The sequence below is a fragment of the Fringilla coelebs genome (genome assembly GCF_963513975.1).
Source record: "Fringilla coelebs genome assembly, chromosome: 8".
Lineage (NCBI taxonomy): Eukaryota > Metazoa > Chordata > Aves > Passeriformes > Fringillidae > Fringilla > Fringilla coelebs.
The window spans coordinates 5,748,930-5,765,915 of record NC_140066.1 but is presented as its reverse complement, the minus strand read 5'-3'; the positions used below and the strand labels follow the sequence as shown (position 1 = coordinate 5,765,915).

The 16,986-nt window shown below is 43.5% G+C and overlaps 1 protein-coding gene across 4 annotated transcripts in view; it reads left to right on the top strand.

Annotated features, from left to right (window-relative positions):
- Positions 1-451: 451 nt before the first annotated feature.
- The window catches only part of PCDH15 (protocadherin related 15), a gene marked incomplete at both ends in the record, with an annotated part of 244,341 nt that continues 227,806 nt past the window's right edge, over positions 452-16,986 (top strand). For all 4 annotated transcript variants that reach the window (XM_084210351.1, XM_084210349.1, XM_084210352.1 and 1 more), the window contains one exon: positions 452-542. In XM_084210351.1, coding sequence (XP_084066477.1) covers positions 452-542 — 91 coding nt within the window. The remainder of the gene's footprint in view (positions 543-16,986) is intronic.

Sequence of the window (16,986 nt, the reverse complement as noted above, 5' to 3'; positions counted from 1 at the left end):
GAAGGCCACCCTCAGGGATCATTCCCATTTTTCCCAGGCAATGCCTTTGAATCCTGGGTACCTCTGGCTTTTTGCAGTGAACCCTCCTTTTAATCAGTGCAATTTCTCTGCTACAGTTCCTTCTCCAAAGTGCATGAAAGCAGGGAAGGATACCATGAATACTTTATTGCAGGGAAATTATGGAAATCAGAAGCCAGAACCTTGTATTTTCTAGACTTGGAGGGCTGTGCATGCACAGTTATTGAGTTAATGAGTACACACATCTTGATTAATGCTAATAGGGTTCTCCTTCCTTATTTTATTTATTTTTGTGATTGAAACAAGATCATGCTTTTAAGGTTTGCTTATCCCCTGTGAAAAACTTTGTAGTGGCTCAGCTTTGTGCAGGTTGAGTAATAAATGTGTCAAATCCCTCTTTTCCAGCTCTGCCTTGAGTGAAGTTTGACAGAAAATGGTCCAGCAGTTTTGTCTCTGGAAATGGTTCACAGTGGGGACGGCACTCGCTGCTGTCCTGGCATGGGCTCTGGCCCAGAATGATGAAGGTAAGGGTTTGGCTGAGGGGTGGAGGGCTGGGATGCCTCTGGAATTTCATTGGAATTGGTTTTTTCCCCTTAAAAAAATTAATATTTGATGAAGTAGTTTGGTAGGAAAAGAGGTTCCAAGAAAGAAAGGTCTGGGTGTGTTTTGTGGCTGCAGCATCCAGTGATGATTGCATTTCCTGAAGCTGTTGATTTAGCAAGCAAGATAAAAACCTTCACTTATGGTTATTCAGTGTTGGACTCCAGCATCAAAATTGGTTTTGTCTTATTCACTGTGCAAGCTTTAACAGTAAACTTTACTTTGTTCATAAATCAGCAGTTGTGGTTGGAACAGGAGATGGAGAGAATGGTTAATGACCAACAACTTGGGGAAACAATCAGTGAGAAACAATTCTTCAGGAACCCTGAAACATGGCACCAGTAGCTCGTGTTCTTCCTCAGAGCATCTTGGTTGAAGTTAATTAAAAGACAGCAGGAATGTGTCCTGCCAGTGATCTCTGGTAATTAAAAATTACAGCCCTGGATAACTGATTAGGGTCTATTCTTTTCAACAATTTAACAGCGTTGAAGGGCAAATTCTGTCAGAGTTGTCCCTGAATACTCCTGGGAATAATGAGTGGGATAAGTGAAAACTGAGTGTGGCTTCAGAATGTCTGTAATGAAGTTGCTCATTATCCATGGCACTCCATGTGGGTAGAGCTGTAATTGTACGAATTTATGACTTTAGCATCTGGGTTTTGGTTTAAAAACCTCTATTTTGTCAGTTAGGAAGTAAAGTCATTTTGCTTTCATGGGAAGTCTTCGGTCCTGCTTGAATTATGCTTTGTTTTTTGCTATCCAGTTGAAAGTCTGTTTCTTGTTCTACTAATTGCTCTCCAAATGTCCTTTTATTCCCTTCCATCCCCCAGCCCAACCCTCCCCATAATGTACAAGAAAGCTAATTTAATTTTCTCCATTTTTACACCCTGTCATAATCACTGTCACTCCTGACACTGAAGTGGACGAGCTCCTCATATTTCACATATTTGCTCTGTGCTGGGCTACAATTAACTGGGTTTTAATCATTTATTGCAGTGGAGGAGTGGGACCATCAGGCTGGTAGAGGTTGACCTTGGTGGTGGTTTGAGGAGGAAAATGCTGGTTTGGGTGGAGGAGAAGGCAGCAGGGTGGCCTCTGGCATGTCCAGCAGCACAGGAGGACGTGGGAGAGCAGCAGGAATAATGGTGGGAAGCAAAGCAGGATCATGGGGCTGTGGAGAGCCCTCAGGGGAGGCTGAGGAAAAAAAGATGGCAGCACTTTTCAGTGGGATTTTGATTTGTGCTCATGCTGGCAGCATCGCATCTCTCCAAAAAGGCATCTTTGAGGAGAATTCAATGGGGGTTTTTGGCTGAGGAGCCATTTTTAGTTAGGATTGAGTGATGGTGAAGTGTGCAAAACACAGATGGCCCAGACAGGGCAGGAAAAATTTCATCTCCTGGAGGGGGAAAAAGGGATCCCTCAGGTTTCCATTTCCTTTATCCTCATGTGACAATTTCTCATTCTTGTGTCCTTATCCCAGGATTGTTCAGAATCCTTTTTCTTCCAGGTGATTTAGAGGAAGGGAAGGGCCACCACTCTTTAATGGCAGTGTCCTGTGTCTGAGTAAATACAGCAACTCCCTTACTTCAGAGGGGTCTGAACATAATTTTTGGGTGGATTTTTTTAGCCTGGCATATGCCAATTTATTTATCACAGAAACCATACTTGATTTTATCCTTGGTACTGGTCTCTTACATGGCCTGAACAGGGCAGCTTTGTTATAATGAGTATAAATTTGCTGGCTGCAGCCAAAATTCTTGCTGCTTTTTCAGGGGTGCAGTTCAGAAATTGTTTCTTGAGGAACGTGTAGCACCCTGATATAAACTGAACTATTTCCTCCCTCATACTGTGTTCAGGAAAGGGTAAATGGAGCTAAAAGCACTTTGGATAAATTTCACAGGGGTGTAATAGAGAAAAAATGAGTTGGAAATGGATTTAAGCCAAGGTGGGGGACTGGTGACTCAGCAAATGGCACCCAGCTAATGAGGCATTGCTTACAGGAATAATTACTTGGAAATATGTTTCTTACAGCTAAATAGCAAACTCTGTTTAGGGCTGGGCCTGGAGGAGTTCTGATGTGAAGGAGCAGAATTTGTAACCTGAAATGTAACATAGAAAAGATGTGTTCTTCTGGCAATTGCTGTTTCCAACCAGTGTAGTTCTCTTAACGGCAGAATAATAAATATAAATAAATAAAAAATCAGCTCTAGCAGGAATTATGGGCTATTTCTTTGCAGCCAGCATGCCAATCCTCCATTTTCCTGGCAGGAGCCATGGATGTTGACTCAGTTTCTTGCCCCTCTTGCTGCATTTTGCTTCGTTAGCTCATAACTTCTCTTTCACGTTTTTTACTTGACCTCCCATGTCACCAAATCGTCCCCAGCCACAGCAATTAATGATGGCCCAAAGTAACTTCATCCAGGAGTGCCTTGGTCATGCTGCTTTTTTCCTAGACTTCAGTAGGAAGTTTCCCCAGGATCCCATCTGCTCCTGGTGAAATTCAAGTACCTCCCATCTACTGCAGTCCCTTTGCATTCAAACCCAACCCCCTAACCATTAGAAAAACCCAAGACTTTTGTTACAGAGCCATGCCATCCGTCCTAATTTACTGTTGATGAGCCCATTCAGTGTTTAATTTCAATTCTTTCATCCTGTACTCCTTTTGTTCTGTGCTACACCAGAATAAATGGTAGGTTTGAGTGTGGATGGGGAATATTGTGAGTATTTTTGGTTTGTTTTCTGAAAGGAAGAGATCTGGTTTTACAACTCCTGCTGTTGTCTTTCTTCCAAAAAGGAGAAATACTGCAAAGGTTGGATTTTTTTCCATAATATTTTAACTTAAGTAAAAGTAGAAATGTCACTTGTAGCTGTGCAATATGTGAAATTAGGTCAGCTGAAATCTCTTTTATTTTTCCAGTGCTGCTTTATTGAATTCAGAGGCAAACTCTGAGGCTAAAGGAATCAGGGAGGAGGAAGGTGGAAACACAGGATCAAATTTCTCCTTTTTTCTTTCTCTCTAATCTAATGTCTATGGCTCAAAGAAAAAAATTTAGCAGCAATTTTTGGCCAGCAAAGAAGGCTGCTGAATTCAAAACTTTCTGCCCTTTTATGCCAGACCAAACCAATCCAGCAGCAATTATTTGCCAATTAACATATTTAATTATGTTGAGTCCATACCTTTCATGATAATAAAAATGCGAGCTGGGGGAGCACCAATAATTTATTCTTTACTCTTAAAAGATGAATAGAAGGCAAAAATCATTTTAAAAACCAAAAGCAAATGTGGGGATCTGCCCCACAAACTTGCAAAGGATTTTCTTGGGGTTTTCAGAAGTAGTGTGGGGATCTGTTTCATACCATGGAATCTTTGAAGGGTTTTTGAAGATTTTTGGGGGGCTGCTTTTAACCTAAAGTGTTTTGCACTTTTTTTATACGTGAATGAAAAGAACACTTGGAGGTCCTCATATTTCTCCTGAAGATCTGTAGGTGTAAATGAAGAATAGTAACAAAAATCCTGAATTCATCTGCTCAGAGATGAGCCCATCCTGGTCCTTTTGTTACCTTGTAAATTTGGGTTGTGTTTGAGGGGTTGATGTCACCTGTCCCCCACATTCCCCTGACTCAGGGACCTGTCACACACCAAAAATGTCAGTATTCAAGTCCTGCCTCTGTTTGGTGTGGAGCCAATGGAACCACAGGATCATTTTGGTTGGAAAAGACCTCGAAAAGCAGTGAGTCCAACCATAATGTTGGGGATGAGGATTTCTAGAAGAGCCTCCATTCCAGAAATCTCCTGGAGCTGTTCCATGAAATCATCCCTTCTGACTCACTTGAGGAATAATGCTTGTTTATCCCAGAGGAGATGCAAACAGGATGTTGGATGTATTTCTCTTGGCATGTATGGCTAAGAAGGAATGCTCTCTTGATTATTTAATGTTGGTTTTTTCAACTATGTTTGGACTTATCACTGTAGTTCTTCCAATCTTCTGGTTTCAGACTCATTTCCTTCCTTTTCCTCCCTTTCTGCTTGACTGTGGAACAAGAGATGAGCCATGGACACCTGCACTGTGGGATATGGATCTCACTGGGGGCTCAGTGGTTTTGTTTCATTCTGAAACAAAATTTCACAAAATAAAACAGGCTAATCAGAAGACTTGCTCATCCAAATATGGATTTCCTTTCCAAAGTGTTCAGCAGATGGGTATTTTTTATCAGAAAGTAACAAAAAGCATTCAAATGGTCTTTGCCACTTCCCTGAGTGGGGGTGACTTCTTAAGTAAGTTGTTTTTTTCTGTGAAAAGCACCACTGTTCACTTTTGCCACCAGGACTGTTCAGCCCCAAACCCCTTCACCTGTTTTTCAAGGCCCCCCTCTATTAGTTAATGTCTTTATTCAGTCTAACAATCATCTGCTACAAAAATTGAATCACTGAGGGGCCTTACAAATCACCCTAAGAGGCTATTTTAGAAAGAAAATACTTTCAGATCTTGATCTATTACTGTTGGGCAGGAAATTAACTGGGGAAAATGCATATGTGAGTACCTGGAGCTCATTGATCATTCCCTGAGCCCTGCACTGTACAGATGCAGGGAGAGGAGAGAAATGCCACCAGGTTCTTGCCTGAGGGAACGTGTCTGTTCTTGGGAACAGGAGTCATTTGTGTGTTTTATGGGCACTTGGTGCTTTTGGTTGGGAGCTGTGCCGTTGTTCCTGCAGGGAAAAGAGCTCTTCTTGATGTTGGGGAGTTGTAGTGGAGCTATTAAGTTCCTCTGAAGGGTTTAGTTCTTCAAAGTGTCTCTGAGTGCCACCAGCAGCACTTTGAGGTGGCAGAAGATGAATTTCCCTGTGGTGAGAAGAGAGTTATTCACAAAATAGGGGCACTGAAAAGAGGTTCATCTCAGTTCATGTACAGATTTCAGCCCTGGTAAAAGGGACTGAGTATCCTGGGATTCTCCTGTGGCTGTGCTGGGAGGGATGAGGCAGGAAGCTGCTTCTGGAGAAGGAGAAAATCCCAGATCCCAACAGCCTTGGAACCACCAGACCGTGGGATCTGGTGGGGAATGAGCCTCTTCCAGCACCTGCCCTGCACAGGAGGCACAACTTCTGCCCTGGGCAGTGCCGGCCCTGAGCAGATTGCCCACAGAGCCTGGGGGCTCTCTCTGCTCCCTGGGGCTGTGGCAGAGCTGGATGCACACAATGCTGTGCCCTGGGCAGCAGGGAGGGGACACCAGGTGACACCGAGCTCCCGCAGCCTCAGACACCCTGGGATCCTGTGCTTCTCCTGCCCATGTGTTGGATTGTTTGGATTTCAGGATATCAAACATCAATGCTCTTTGATTCCTTGAACTGTCCTGAGCGATCCCTTGGTGAGGGAAGGCTGTGAGAACTGAGATGGTTCTTTTCCTGGGGCTGGTTCTTTTCCTCCAAGGGCTGGGCTCCTCAAGGTACTGCTCCTACCTGATGCAGGAATAGCAAAAACCCCCCTAAAAGTGCCCTAGAACACCTTGTGTCCCCTCCAGAAGATTTGCTCACGCTTTGGGACTTGCAGCTCTAACTCCAGTGATGTTTTTAGGGCTGAACTCCTACAAATCCTCAGCCACTGTGTGTGTGCTCTCATATGTTGGTTTGTAGCCATGTGTGTGAGCGGAGCCGCTGCAGCTCCTCAGTCATGATCTTCCTGGTTTATTCTTCACTCATGAAGACATTTTCCATCTGTTCTAAGCAGCATGAAGACTTGGAAAGCCAAGACCTTTCCTTTTTGGTTTTCTCTTCAGCAGAAACACGTTTGCAGTTCAGTCGGGCCACTAGATTTTAGTACTAAGGCACCTCATATAAATGGAATCTGTTTCTTTACTAGGAAGCCCTAAGATGTTTTAGCCCTAAATATTTTAACTTTGGAGGAAAGCAGGATTTGAAATTCTCTTTGAGGGGCAATAATTTAACTCGTTTTACTTTCAAAGAACTAAGCAAGACACTGCAACTGGCAGGATTTAAAATCTGCCTCAGTGTCAGGTCTTTCATCTCATACTCCCCCAGTAATTTATGTTGCGTGTTCAATTTTAGTTTTTATTGGCAGAATTGTATTTGTAGCCACAATTTGGGAGCACAGAATTCCTGTCTCTTGGTGACATGGAAGGTCAGGAATCTTTTCTTTACCTGCTGCCTGTGTCATGTTACTTTCCAAAACTCCTTCTCATTTCTCCTTGTCTCTACCACTAAGAATTATTTTCTGAATCCTTATATGAGACTGTCACATGTGGACAGAAACTGTGATATAAATTACAGAAACCCTCTTACTGTGGTTTAATCTTGGGGTTTTTTCCTGTTTTTTTATGAGAAGCAGCTTTTAAAACAAGGCACAGGAACTTCAGCTTGATCAAAACTTGTTTTTGTAGGATTTGATTTTCACGTAATAAGAACAGACTCAGGGTTGTATCCCTCAGGGCACGAGGTTTGTGTGCTCTGAATCACTTCCAGTGCCCAGAAGCTTCCTTGTTGATGGTGATGATGGACTCTTCCTTCAGAATGCTTTCAACAGGGATATGGCTTTTCCAGAGCCTCTGGAAAGTTGGGACTTCTGCAGGGGCTGAGTTCCTGCCCAGGCCAGCAGGATCTGTGTCCAGAGAGCCCTGGAGGGGCTGGAAGGGAGCAGGGAAGGGAGCTGGGGAAGGGGCTGGAGCCCCAGGAGGGGCTGAGGGAGCTGGGAAGGGGCTCAGCCTGGAGCAAAGGAGGCTCAGGGGGGACCTTGTGGCTTTGCACAGCTCCTGCCAGGAGGGGACAGCCAGGGGGGGTTGGGCTGTGCTGCCAGGGAACAGGGACAGGACAAGGGGAAAGGGGCTCCAGCTGGGCCAGGGGAGGCTCAGCTTGGACAGCAGCAGGAATTTCTGCATGGAAAGGGTGCTCAGGCCTTGGCAGGGGCTGCCCAGGGAGCTTTGCAGTGCCCATCCCTGCAGGTGTCCCAGGAAGGGCTGGAGGTGGCACTCAGTGCTCTGGGCTGGGGACAAGGTGGGGAATAAAGTTGGGCTCAGAGATCTTGGGGGGCTTTTCCAGCTTCAGGGATTCCATGAGCTCTGCTGTTGTGTGCTCTGGGAGCCACCTCCTGTGGCTGGGCAGTGACAATGAGGGCTGAGCTCACCTGAAGGTGTTCATTTTGCCATGGTCATTTTCACATTAGGGCATGGTTACTGCTCAGCTGCTGTCTGCCATTAAACACAGGCAGGGCATCTTCTGACTGAAGCTCATGGAAACTTGTGGATTTTACATGGAATGCCCATGGTGAGGAAATATCTGGGTATTTGAACCCAAAACCCTACAATACCCCCCCAAAACCCCAACCCACACTGTCTCCCCCACACCTTGTCCACAGTCATTGGTGTAATTTTTGAATGCCCAGGTGTGATCACTCCCAGCCAAACACTTTCTTCTAGAGAACCTCTGTTGAAAGACAATAATTTTCCTTATTCTTTTTTTCCCTCCTTTTTTTTTTTTAACATGCTGAAAAGACAACTTTTGGGTTAGGTTGGAAAAAATAGCAAGGAGAAAAAAGCCCCTCTGTGCTTTGCAGTATTTATTAGACAGTGTATTGAGGCATGGCGAGTTTTAAATTGGCAGGGAGATGAACAGCTGATATATCTAGGCAGAAATCAAATGTTTAAATAATGCCAAATTATCCTGCTGCACATTGTTCAACATGACTGCAATGGGAAGGGCCAAGGAGGTGGGGAAGGAAGCAAGGAGAGAAAATGTGGTTTTCAATTGGATTAGAGAGAAATGGGATTTCTCTGCAAGTGAAGGTTGAGTTCTAGTCTGAATTATCCTGGAAAGCTGATTTTCACAGGAAGGGGTTGTGGTGTGAGTTTGTGTTTGCCTTCAGTATTGTTTCAGTTCCTTTTTTGTGAATTTAATGGTGCTCCCTGAGCTCTTCTCATTTCAGAAACATTTTAATGGGGTTTAAGTTCAAGGCAGTGCAAATTCTTGGGCATCTTTAAATGTTCAGAGCAGGAGACCACAGAATCCCAGAATCCTTTAGGCTGGGAAGGACCTCTAGACCTGGGCTGGATTCCACCTTGTCCCCAGCCCAGAGCACTGAGTGCCACCTCCAGCCCCTCCTGGGACACCTCCAGGGATAGGGACTCCAAACCTCCCTGGGCAGCCCCTGGCATGTCAGACATTTTTTGGCTCTGTATTAGAGTATCTTCATTTTATTTCTGATTTATAAGCTGCTGATTTTGCCAGCATATTGATGCAACATGAGATATTTATTTGTCCCCTTTAACAGGAGTTAAGGGACAGGAGTTAATAATTTGATCTGCTGGGCAAGTCTGCCATGGGATAATTTCCCACCTTATTTCTAAGCAGAGCTGTTTGAATTGACTTGTTTGGTCCTAGGTGGGATCATAGAGTGTTAAATATCTTGGGGCTCCCTCATTTAAACATTTAATTTGATCTCCCAGCTGGTCCTAACTTAAACCAAGGTTTCTGGCATTGCCTGGTGTCACTTTTCTCTATGAGCAGTTGGCCAGTGCAGCCTGGTTGTGTTTCTTGAGCAGTGGCTGGGCTTTGGATTCAATTCCAAACAACACAGCACAAAAACTGTTTACTGCAAAATCATAGGAAATTTTGACAAAACTCACAGGGGAAAAAAAAAAATAAAAGAAAACAGAATGGACTATTTTTTTCATTCCACATAATGGTGCTGAATGGAAGTTTCTGCTCTTGAAATTCTGTTTTCCCATCTTCTAACATAAAAACCAATGGATTTTACTATTGTTTTCTTTCACTACCGTTAAGAGATTTTAGTCTTTGCAAAAATTTCTTGACTCCTCAGGCTTTTTGTTTGATAAAATGCTTGGGATCTTGCCACCTGAACTACTGTAAAGCTCAGTGTGGTGCTGTTTTGTTTAGAAGGTGAAGCTTCACATCCACAAGTCAAAAACTTCTGTTTTGCTCCTTCAGTGTTTTTGTTTTTTTTTTAAACCTTGCATTTTTTCCTTTTGTATTTTTTTATTGCAAAACTAACTGCACAAATCTGGGCAGCGTTCTTTGACAGTTTGAAGGGTTTTGTGCTAAATATAAAACAAAAGCATTTTGTGGAGAGGGACTTTTCATGAGGGTGTAGAGTGACAGGACAAGGGGGGATGGCTTTAAATGGATGAGGGCAGGGCTGGATGGGATATTGGGAATGAGGAATTGTTCCCTGGCAGGGTGGGCAGGCCCTGGCACAGGGTGCCCAGAGCAGCTGTGGCTGCCCCTGGATCCCTGGCAGTGCCCAAGGCCAGGCTGGACTTTGGGGCTTGGAGCAGCCTGGGATGGTGGAAGGTGTCCCTGCCCAGGGCAGAGGTGGAAATAAGAAATAGCCTTTAAAAAAATCCCTTTTCACTCCAATTATTCTATGATTCTGAGCAGTTAACTCTGCTGTTACACAACAGAAACACAAAGGAAGCAGGTTCTTCAATAGTTTGAGGTGTTTTTTAAGTTTACTTTGGATTTTGTTGTTGTTGTTGTTGTATTAATAGAAAATATACAGAGAACTCCAAGTTAATGCTCCTAATCCATCTATCAAACAAAAGCCTCTTCTCACTCTGCAGTGCTGTGCTCCACAGGTTTCACTGCTGCCCCATTTAATTGGGATAGATTTCCTACCAGGACAGAGGTACTTTGTGAGTTTATCCTAAGAATCAGATCTTATAGGATATGGTGTTTCAGTGAAGGGGGAACTATAAACAAAATCTCTATCAACAAAGCCAGCAAAATAACATCTCTGTGTGATTGATGGGTGCTGTGGAAATAAATTCAAGGCTGTGAAAATTTCTTACAGTTGCATATGTTAGAAAAGATAAGATATATGGGATGTTCAAATACAAATGATGTGCAAGTGCATTTTTTGTATTATTTACAAAAGAAAGGAAAAAACAAAAAAAAAAAACACAGAAAAGGGTGAAACTGTAACTCACAGAATGAGCCACATCCAGCCTGGCCTTGGGCACTGCCAGGGATCCAGGGGCAGCCACAGCTGCTCTGGGCTCCCTGTGCCAGGGCCTGCCCACCCTGCCAGGGAACAATTCCTGCCCAATATCCCATCTGGAATATGGGGGGAATCTTCCCACTCTGTTTCCATTTAGTGATCTCAGGCACATGAGCAATTAAGAAGTTGTAATCAAACTGAGCTAATCAGGATGACACAGCCTCATCTGCTCCAGTCAACTGCTGCTGATATCTCCAATTTGATCTGTTTAGATAAGGAAATCGGTGGGGACAGCGGTACAGGCAGTGCTTTTCCAGCTCCAGGGGCTGAGCACTTTGCTTTCCAAGGCTTGGTGTTTTTATTCTGCTCAGGAGATGATGATTAAGAGGTGAGGAGAGGCTCTGCTTGTGCAAGAAGCCTGATAGTGCCAGAGTATTTTCAATATCATTGAACTGCTCGATATCCAAACTCACTCCACGTAATCACTGACCCCACTCATGTCTGCTAATTAAAATAGTTACAAACAAACTGCCAGGGAAAGGCAAACTGTGAATGGCTTCAGATAAACCAATGGTTTCTTCTTTATCTGGAACTAAACCTATCATGAACCAGTGTTTTGCCCCCAACCAAAAACAGCACTTGATTTTAAACTTAAAGAACATGAACAATCACACACAGAAAATAATAAAGAGCTCCCAGAGCTGTGCTCAGTTGTTTTCTCACCAACCCTGTGGATAGAACCTTTGTATAATTAAATACTGGAGGTCTGCAAAGAAAATACCTTATCTGCTTGTTCTTCCCTTGTAATCAATGGCTTGGGATTTATTGTGCAGCTGGCTAATACAAAATTAATCAAGTTCTCCATTTCAGCCAGCCTGGAGCTGGAGCAGAGGCTGAGAAGCTCCGTGTCAGGCGTGCTGCCTCTTTATCAGTGTCTATAGGTGAGATAAAATCAAAAAATAGGGCTTCAAAAACTGAAGGGAATTAGGAGGGGAAGAATTTGGGCATTACTGAATGCTAAGAAGACTTTAAATCCTACAGAAATACCCATGCAATTGCTGTCTCATCTGCAGGATTATTTCCTCTCTATCTCTGAGGGGAAAACCTTACAGGAAGGATTTGAAAGCTGCCCTGAATCCTTTTATTTCCAGCTATTAGAAATTAAACTGAGCCCAGTTTTAGGCATCACTTTGTCCTCCTGCTGGTGGCCTCTGTGTAGCCTGTGGGGCCAAATTGCTCATGTGTTTTTTATGAATTATAATTTGGACAACTAAGAAAAAACACATTATTTTTCCTGCCCATCCTTGCTGATGGAAAACTTCTCTGGGTGTGCACCTGGATTGGGCTGACCTGGGAAGGACAGCTCCTAATCCTGTCCTTTCCAGGCAGGTGCTGCTTGGGGAAGGGTTTTATGTGTCCTTAGGTCTTTGGAAACATCACTGATAGGCAGAGGCTGAGATTCCTTTGGCACTTCCCGTTTTCCCTAGGAGCCAAAACACTGAGCAGAGTTGTATCCTTACAAGGAGAGATGATCAGTCTTAATTTCTGCCAGCAAATATCCTCCTTATTTATTATTATTATTATTTTTTTAATTGTTTGCCTTTGCAACAAGGAGCTGAGTTGCATTTTATGCTAATTTACATGTGCAAATTAAAATAAAATTAATGTACATAGGTAAACAAACACAAAATGCAAGTTCAGCTCCTTTCCAGAACCAGGAACAGAATTTATGGGTTTTTTTCCCTACCCTTTTATAGAGTCATTGAGGTTGGAAAAGCCCTCCAAGACAAGGGAGTCCAACCTGTTCCCAATCTCCACCTTGTCCCCAGCCCAGAGCACTGAGTGCCACCAACATCCCTTCCTTGGACACCTCCAGGGATGGGCACTCTACTGCTGCCTTTTAGGGAATGATATTTTTTCCATGCCTTCAACTCCCCTGAGAGCGGAGCCAGACAGAGAGATTTTGATGGTAATCAGGTTGTCCTGTAAGGTGTTTATTTTTGAAAGTGTTTTCTAAGGAGGTAAAAATGGAGAAGTAAATATTTTCAGGCTCTGGAGTCAATATTGCAAGGGATATGAAATGTCTTTTCCAATGTAGCAGAAACCCAGGGACTCTCTCCTCGCAATTTATCAGTTGCTTGATGATAAAGGTTTCAGACAGCAGGTGAACCTTGCTTGCATTTTATTTTCACCACATTATTAAAGAAAAAAATAAGCCACAAAAAAAAAATCATCCTGACTGAAGTTTCTGGAAGGAGTCTTTTGGTGTTTAGAGGCTGGAGCATCCACTCAGCAGCAGCTGTGATAGGACAAGGGGGAATGGGTTCCCAGTGCCAGAGGGCAGGGCTGGATGGGATATTGGGAATGAGGAATTGTTCCCTGGCAGGGTGGGCAGGCCCTGGCACAGGGTGCCCAGAGCAGCTGTGGCTGCCCCTGGATCCCTGGCAGTGCCCAAGGCCAGGCTGGACATTTGGGGCTTGGAGCAGCCTGGGACGGTGGGAGGTGTCCCTGCCCTGGATGGGCTTTAAGGTCCCTTTCAACCCAAACCATCCTGGGATTCCTTAATCAGCCTCTCTGATTTTAACAGCACTTTTTGGGGATCCTCTCCAGGTGGATGCTTGGGAGCCCTGTGAGCTGACAGGTGCTGAGTCCATCAGTTCTTTGTCCCGTCCCATGATTCCTCCCTCGTGGAGGTGCTTTACACAGGAGAGATTTGTAAACCTTCCATTCCTTACAAGAAATCCTGAATTGGTTCAGGAAGCCAAAGCACATCTCCTGTAACACATTGTGGACTGGGAACAATTTTAATTATAAAACCAAGGTAACCTTGGTTTTCACTCAAAAAAACTTGATCTCCAAAGTGTGCAGCTCACCAGGAGAGCCACAAATAACTCTCTGTAGCACTGCAGTCCTTATTGCTTTCCTAATTAACTCTGGCTGTTTGAACACAGGCTTGGCTCTAGGATGGCCAGAAATCAGCTCAGGCTTCACTTCCTGAACCCATTGGACCATAATTCATTAACAGACACTACCCAGGGTGACACTTCTTGGGAAGTCTCCTTATTCCATGTTATTCCTGGATGGGGAACAGACTGGGACTCAGGAGCTGCACAGTGTCTTAGGTGCCATCTCCTTTTTTGAAGGGGAGAAGGGACCTTCTGCCTGTGAGAGGAGCCTATTTTCCTCTCACATCCTGGGAGGGCAGCACTTTCCATGTCCTTGGCTGGGCAATTTTTCCATCCCTGATTTTGTGTCACCATCCTCTGTGCAAAGTGAGGCAACTTTATGAAGCCTCCAGTGTAAGTGGAAAGTTCATTCCCTGCCATTTCCTGCTGCTGCATGTCTCCTCAAAATGGGCTTAAACCCAACATTTTTGGCCCTGTTGGGTCTTTTTTTGGTTGCTAATTTTGGATACTTAAAATCTATAAGCCTTTCCAAAGCACAGCACCCTGTTTTAGCTCGTGACAGTGTTCAGTGGGAATTAAATCATGGTTTAGTTAAGTCACAGTACCAAAGTCCAGCCTTTAAACATCCAGGTGGGTCCTTAGTAGTGCTGATGGTTGTTCCTGCAGGGATAGAATGAAGAATTCTCTGCTTTCAGGTGGATAATTCAGGGCAGTGCCATGACTGTAGGATGTTTACCTTCAGAACAGGGTTGCATTTTGGGGGAAAGAAAATTGGAGAAAAGAAAAGTGGAAATTTTGGGGGGAAAGAAAATGGAGAAATTTGCGTTGTTTTAATTAAGATGCACTCGTGGCAATCTGTTTTTCTGGATATTTTTAGCAGTGTCTAAGGGAGAGTTTGAGGAGCTGAGGGAATTGAGTGTCTTTTAAGACATCCCTTTGTCTTGGGATGGCAAAGCTACGTCCTCACCTTTTGCCACTGCTGCTTGAGGTCCTGATTACATTACAGGAAGATGTTGATCAACATTGCCTTCATTAGAGATGTCAGGAGAGAGCTATTTATAGGCACAATATGTAAATCTCCCCAAATAGGTGGTTAATTCTCTGGAACACAAACATTACTTGGAGTGGCAGCTTAATTAGCACCCATTTTCCTGGGTTACCTGCTGGAGACTGGTACCAAGAGGAAGGTTCTGGAATTATTGGAATAAATATCAATTACTTCAGCAGAGCAAAATTGTTCTACCAGACATTGACAATTTGATTCATTTTTTTTAAATAACATGTGGATGTTGCTATTTTTTTAGGTTGAGGGGAGATGTTTAGAATTTTAAAACCCCAAAGTTGGAGATTTCATGTCTGTAATTCTTTCTTACCCCAGTTAAGTGCTGCTTTATAAAGGAAGCCACTGAAATCACAGCCCCCAAAAATACATTCAATGGTGTTCACATGGTATTGAAATAGTCTACAATTTGACATCTCTTTTTACAGAGAATCATGTTCCTGTGTACAAATCAAAATTCCATGGAGCTTTTTTTCCCCCCTAAAATTAGTTTAAAAATTAGTTTTAATGCTTCTTTCTCTCACCTTATTGCCATCAGTTCTGTGGAACACAAACTGAGGGGTTTTTGTGCCTGTTTTAGACATGTAAAAATCTGGACTGAAATAGGAGAAATTCTTCAGGGCAAGATGAGAAGCCTTGTTATTAAATGTGATTTTCAACCTCAATATTTAGCCTAAGATGTAAACCTGACAAATTTACCCTTTAGGAACATGGCAAGGATGAATATTATTGGCTCACCTCATGTTTCAGTTAATAAATGCCAATTTATTTGATTTTAAAGAAATTCCAACAATATGAAATGTTAGGAATATCTCCAACTGCTTTTCCCAAGTTGCTTTTATTACTGGTACTACAGCAGTCAAAATTTACTGTAAAAGTTGCTTATAGTGCCAGGAATGAGTTGAAGTTCTGATAATAGAAATTTTTCATCCTCCTCTATGAGAGCTCTCTCTTAAATGCATTACAGGCATAATAGGGAGAATGCAATCTCAACAAATATTGAAAATAAGATGAAATTTGAATGCTGGGGGCATAGGAATGGTTAAAAGCAGGTTTAATCAACTTTTGAAAGCACTTCTGAAGATATTGCAGCTTTTCTCGACTCATCCAGTGCTTTTTAATGGTCTTAAAAATGACTTTTGGTAATGGTAATTTTAGCTGCTGCCTGGCAAAGTATCATGTTTTTATGTGCTTTACAGTGTTTTCAGGCACAAGTATGATTTTAAAGACTCCTGTCAACTCCAAAACTGCTTGTAAAATGGGAAGTTATGTCAATCTAAAAGCACAATGTTTGAAAGAGGGATGGCTCTGCATTCATCTCAAGCTGTAAAAATAAAATAGCAAAGCACAGCAGTGGCAGGGCAATTTGCAGGTCCCAAAGCCTTTAGAGATACTGTATCTGTAAATAAAATTAATTTTAAAAAAGAATGGCAGAATAAAGCCATGAGATGAATTAGCTGATTGGGTTGTGTGTCCTGAAATGGAACAGGAGCTTTCCATAATGGTTTTTATTTGCTTTTTGCCCTCTTTTTTTTGTTTTTTTGCACTGGATTGTCACCCAGCCTCACTTTTTGTCCAGTTCAAACCCAACTCCAAATTCACCTTTCCCTCAAGCCTTGGAATGCCTGAGCTCCAAATATTAGAGCAGAGCTTAACTCTGATCAAAGCACACAAACTCTGGAGATTTAAGCAGCATCTCCAAAGGGTCTGAATCAAGCTCAGGTTCTCTGGGGTGTCTTCCCAGACTCTCCAATTAGGGATTTCTCTCAGGAAGAGCTGAAAATAGCCCGTGAAAGCCCTTCTTATGCCCTTCTCAATGCAGAGCCGTGGCAGCACAAGCCAGCTGATGTAAAAGGTTATGCCAAGCTCCTCTGAAGCTGCCCAGCTGTGGAGCTGAATGGCCACACAGGAAACGAGGCGGGGTTGCTTGGTTACCCACTTTAAATGTATGGCTCTATGTGGCTCTTTATCAGGACCCTCCGTTGGTAAATGGAGTTTTACAGACTCTTTCCTGGCTGTGTTTTTCCCCCCTGAGTGTTCCCTGCTGAATGGAAGTGGAGGTAAGGGCAAAGCTCTGCTTCCTTCAGGAGCAGCTGGGGCATTTTGGAGAATCAAGGGTAGCTGGGAACAGAAATACCTGTTGAGGCAGAGAGAAATGTGAGGTGCTTTAAATCAACCTGCAAGGGTTTCACTCCTGGCCTCTCCAGGTTGGAAAAGCTGCTCTCGCTTTCCCAGGCAATGCCAGCTCCCAGGAGCTTTTCTGGGGGTGTCAATCCATAAAAGACCCCAGCCTTTTATGGGAAAGATGGAGATTGCTTGAATTGGGCTCTCTCAGCAGCTCATCCCATCACCAGCCACCTCAGGGGCACCGCTGCCCTCGTGGCACTCCTTGTGCTGGCAGTGTTTTAGTGAATCACTGGCCTTTAGTTCTGGTCTGGT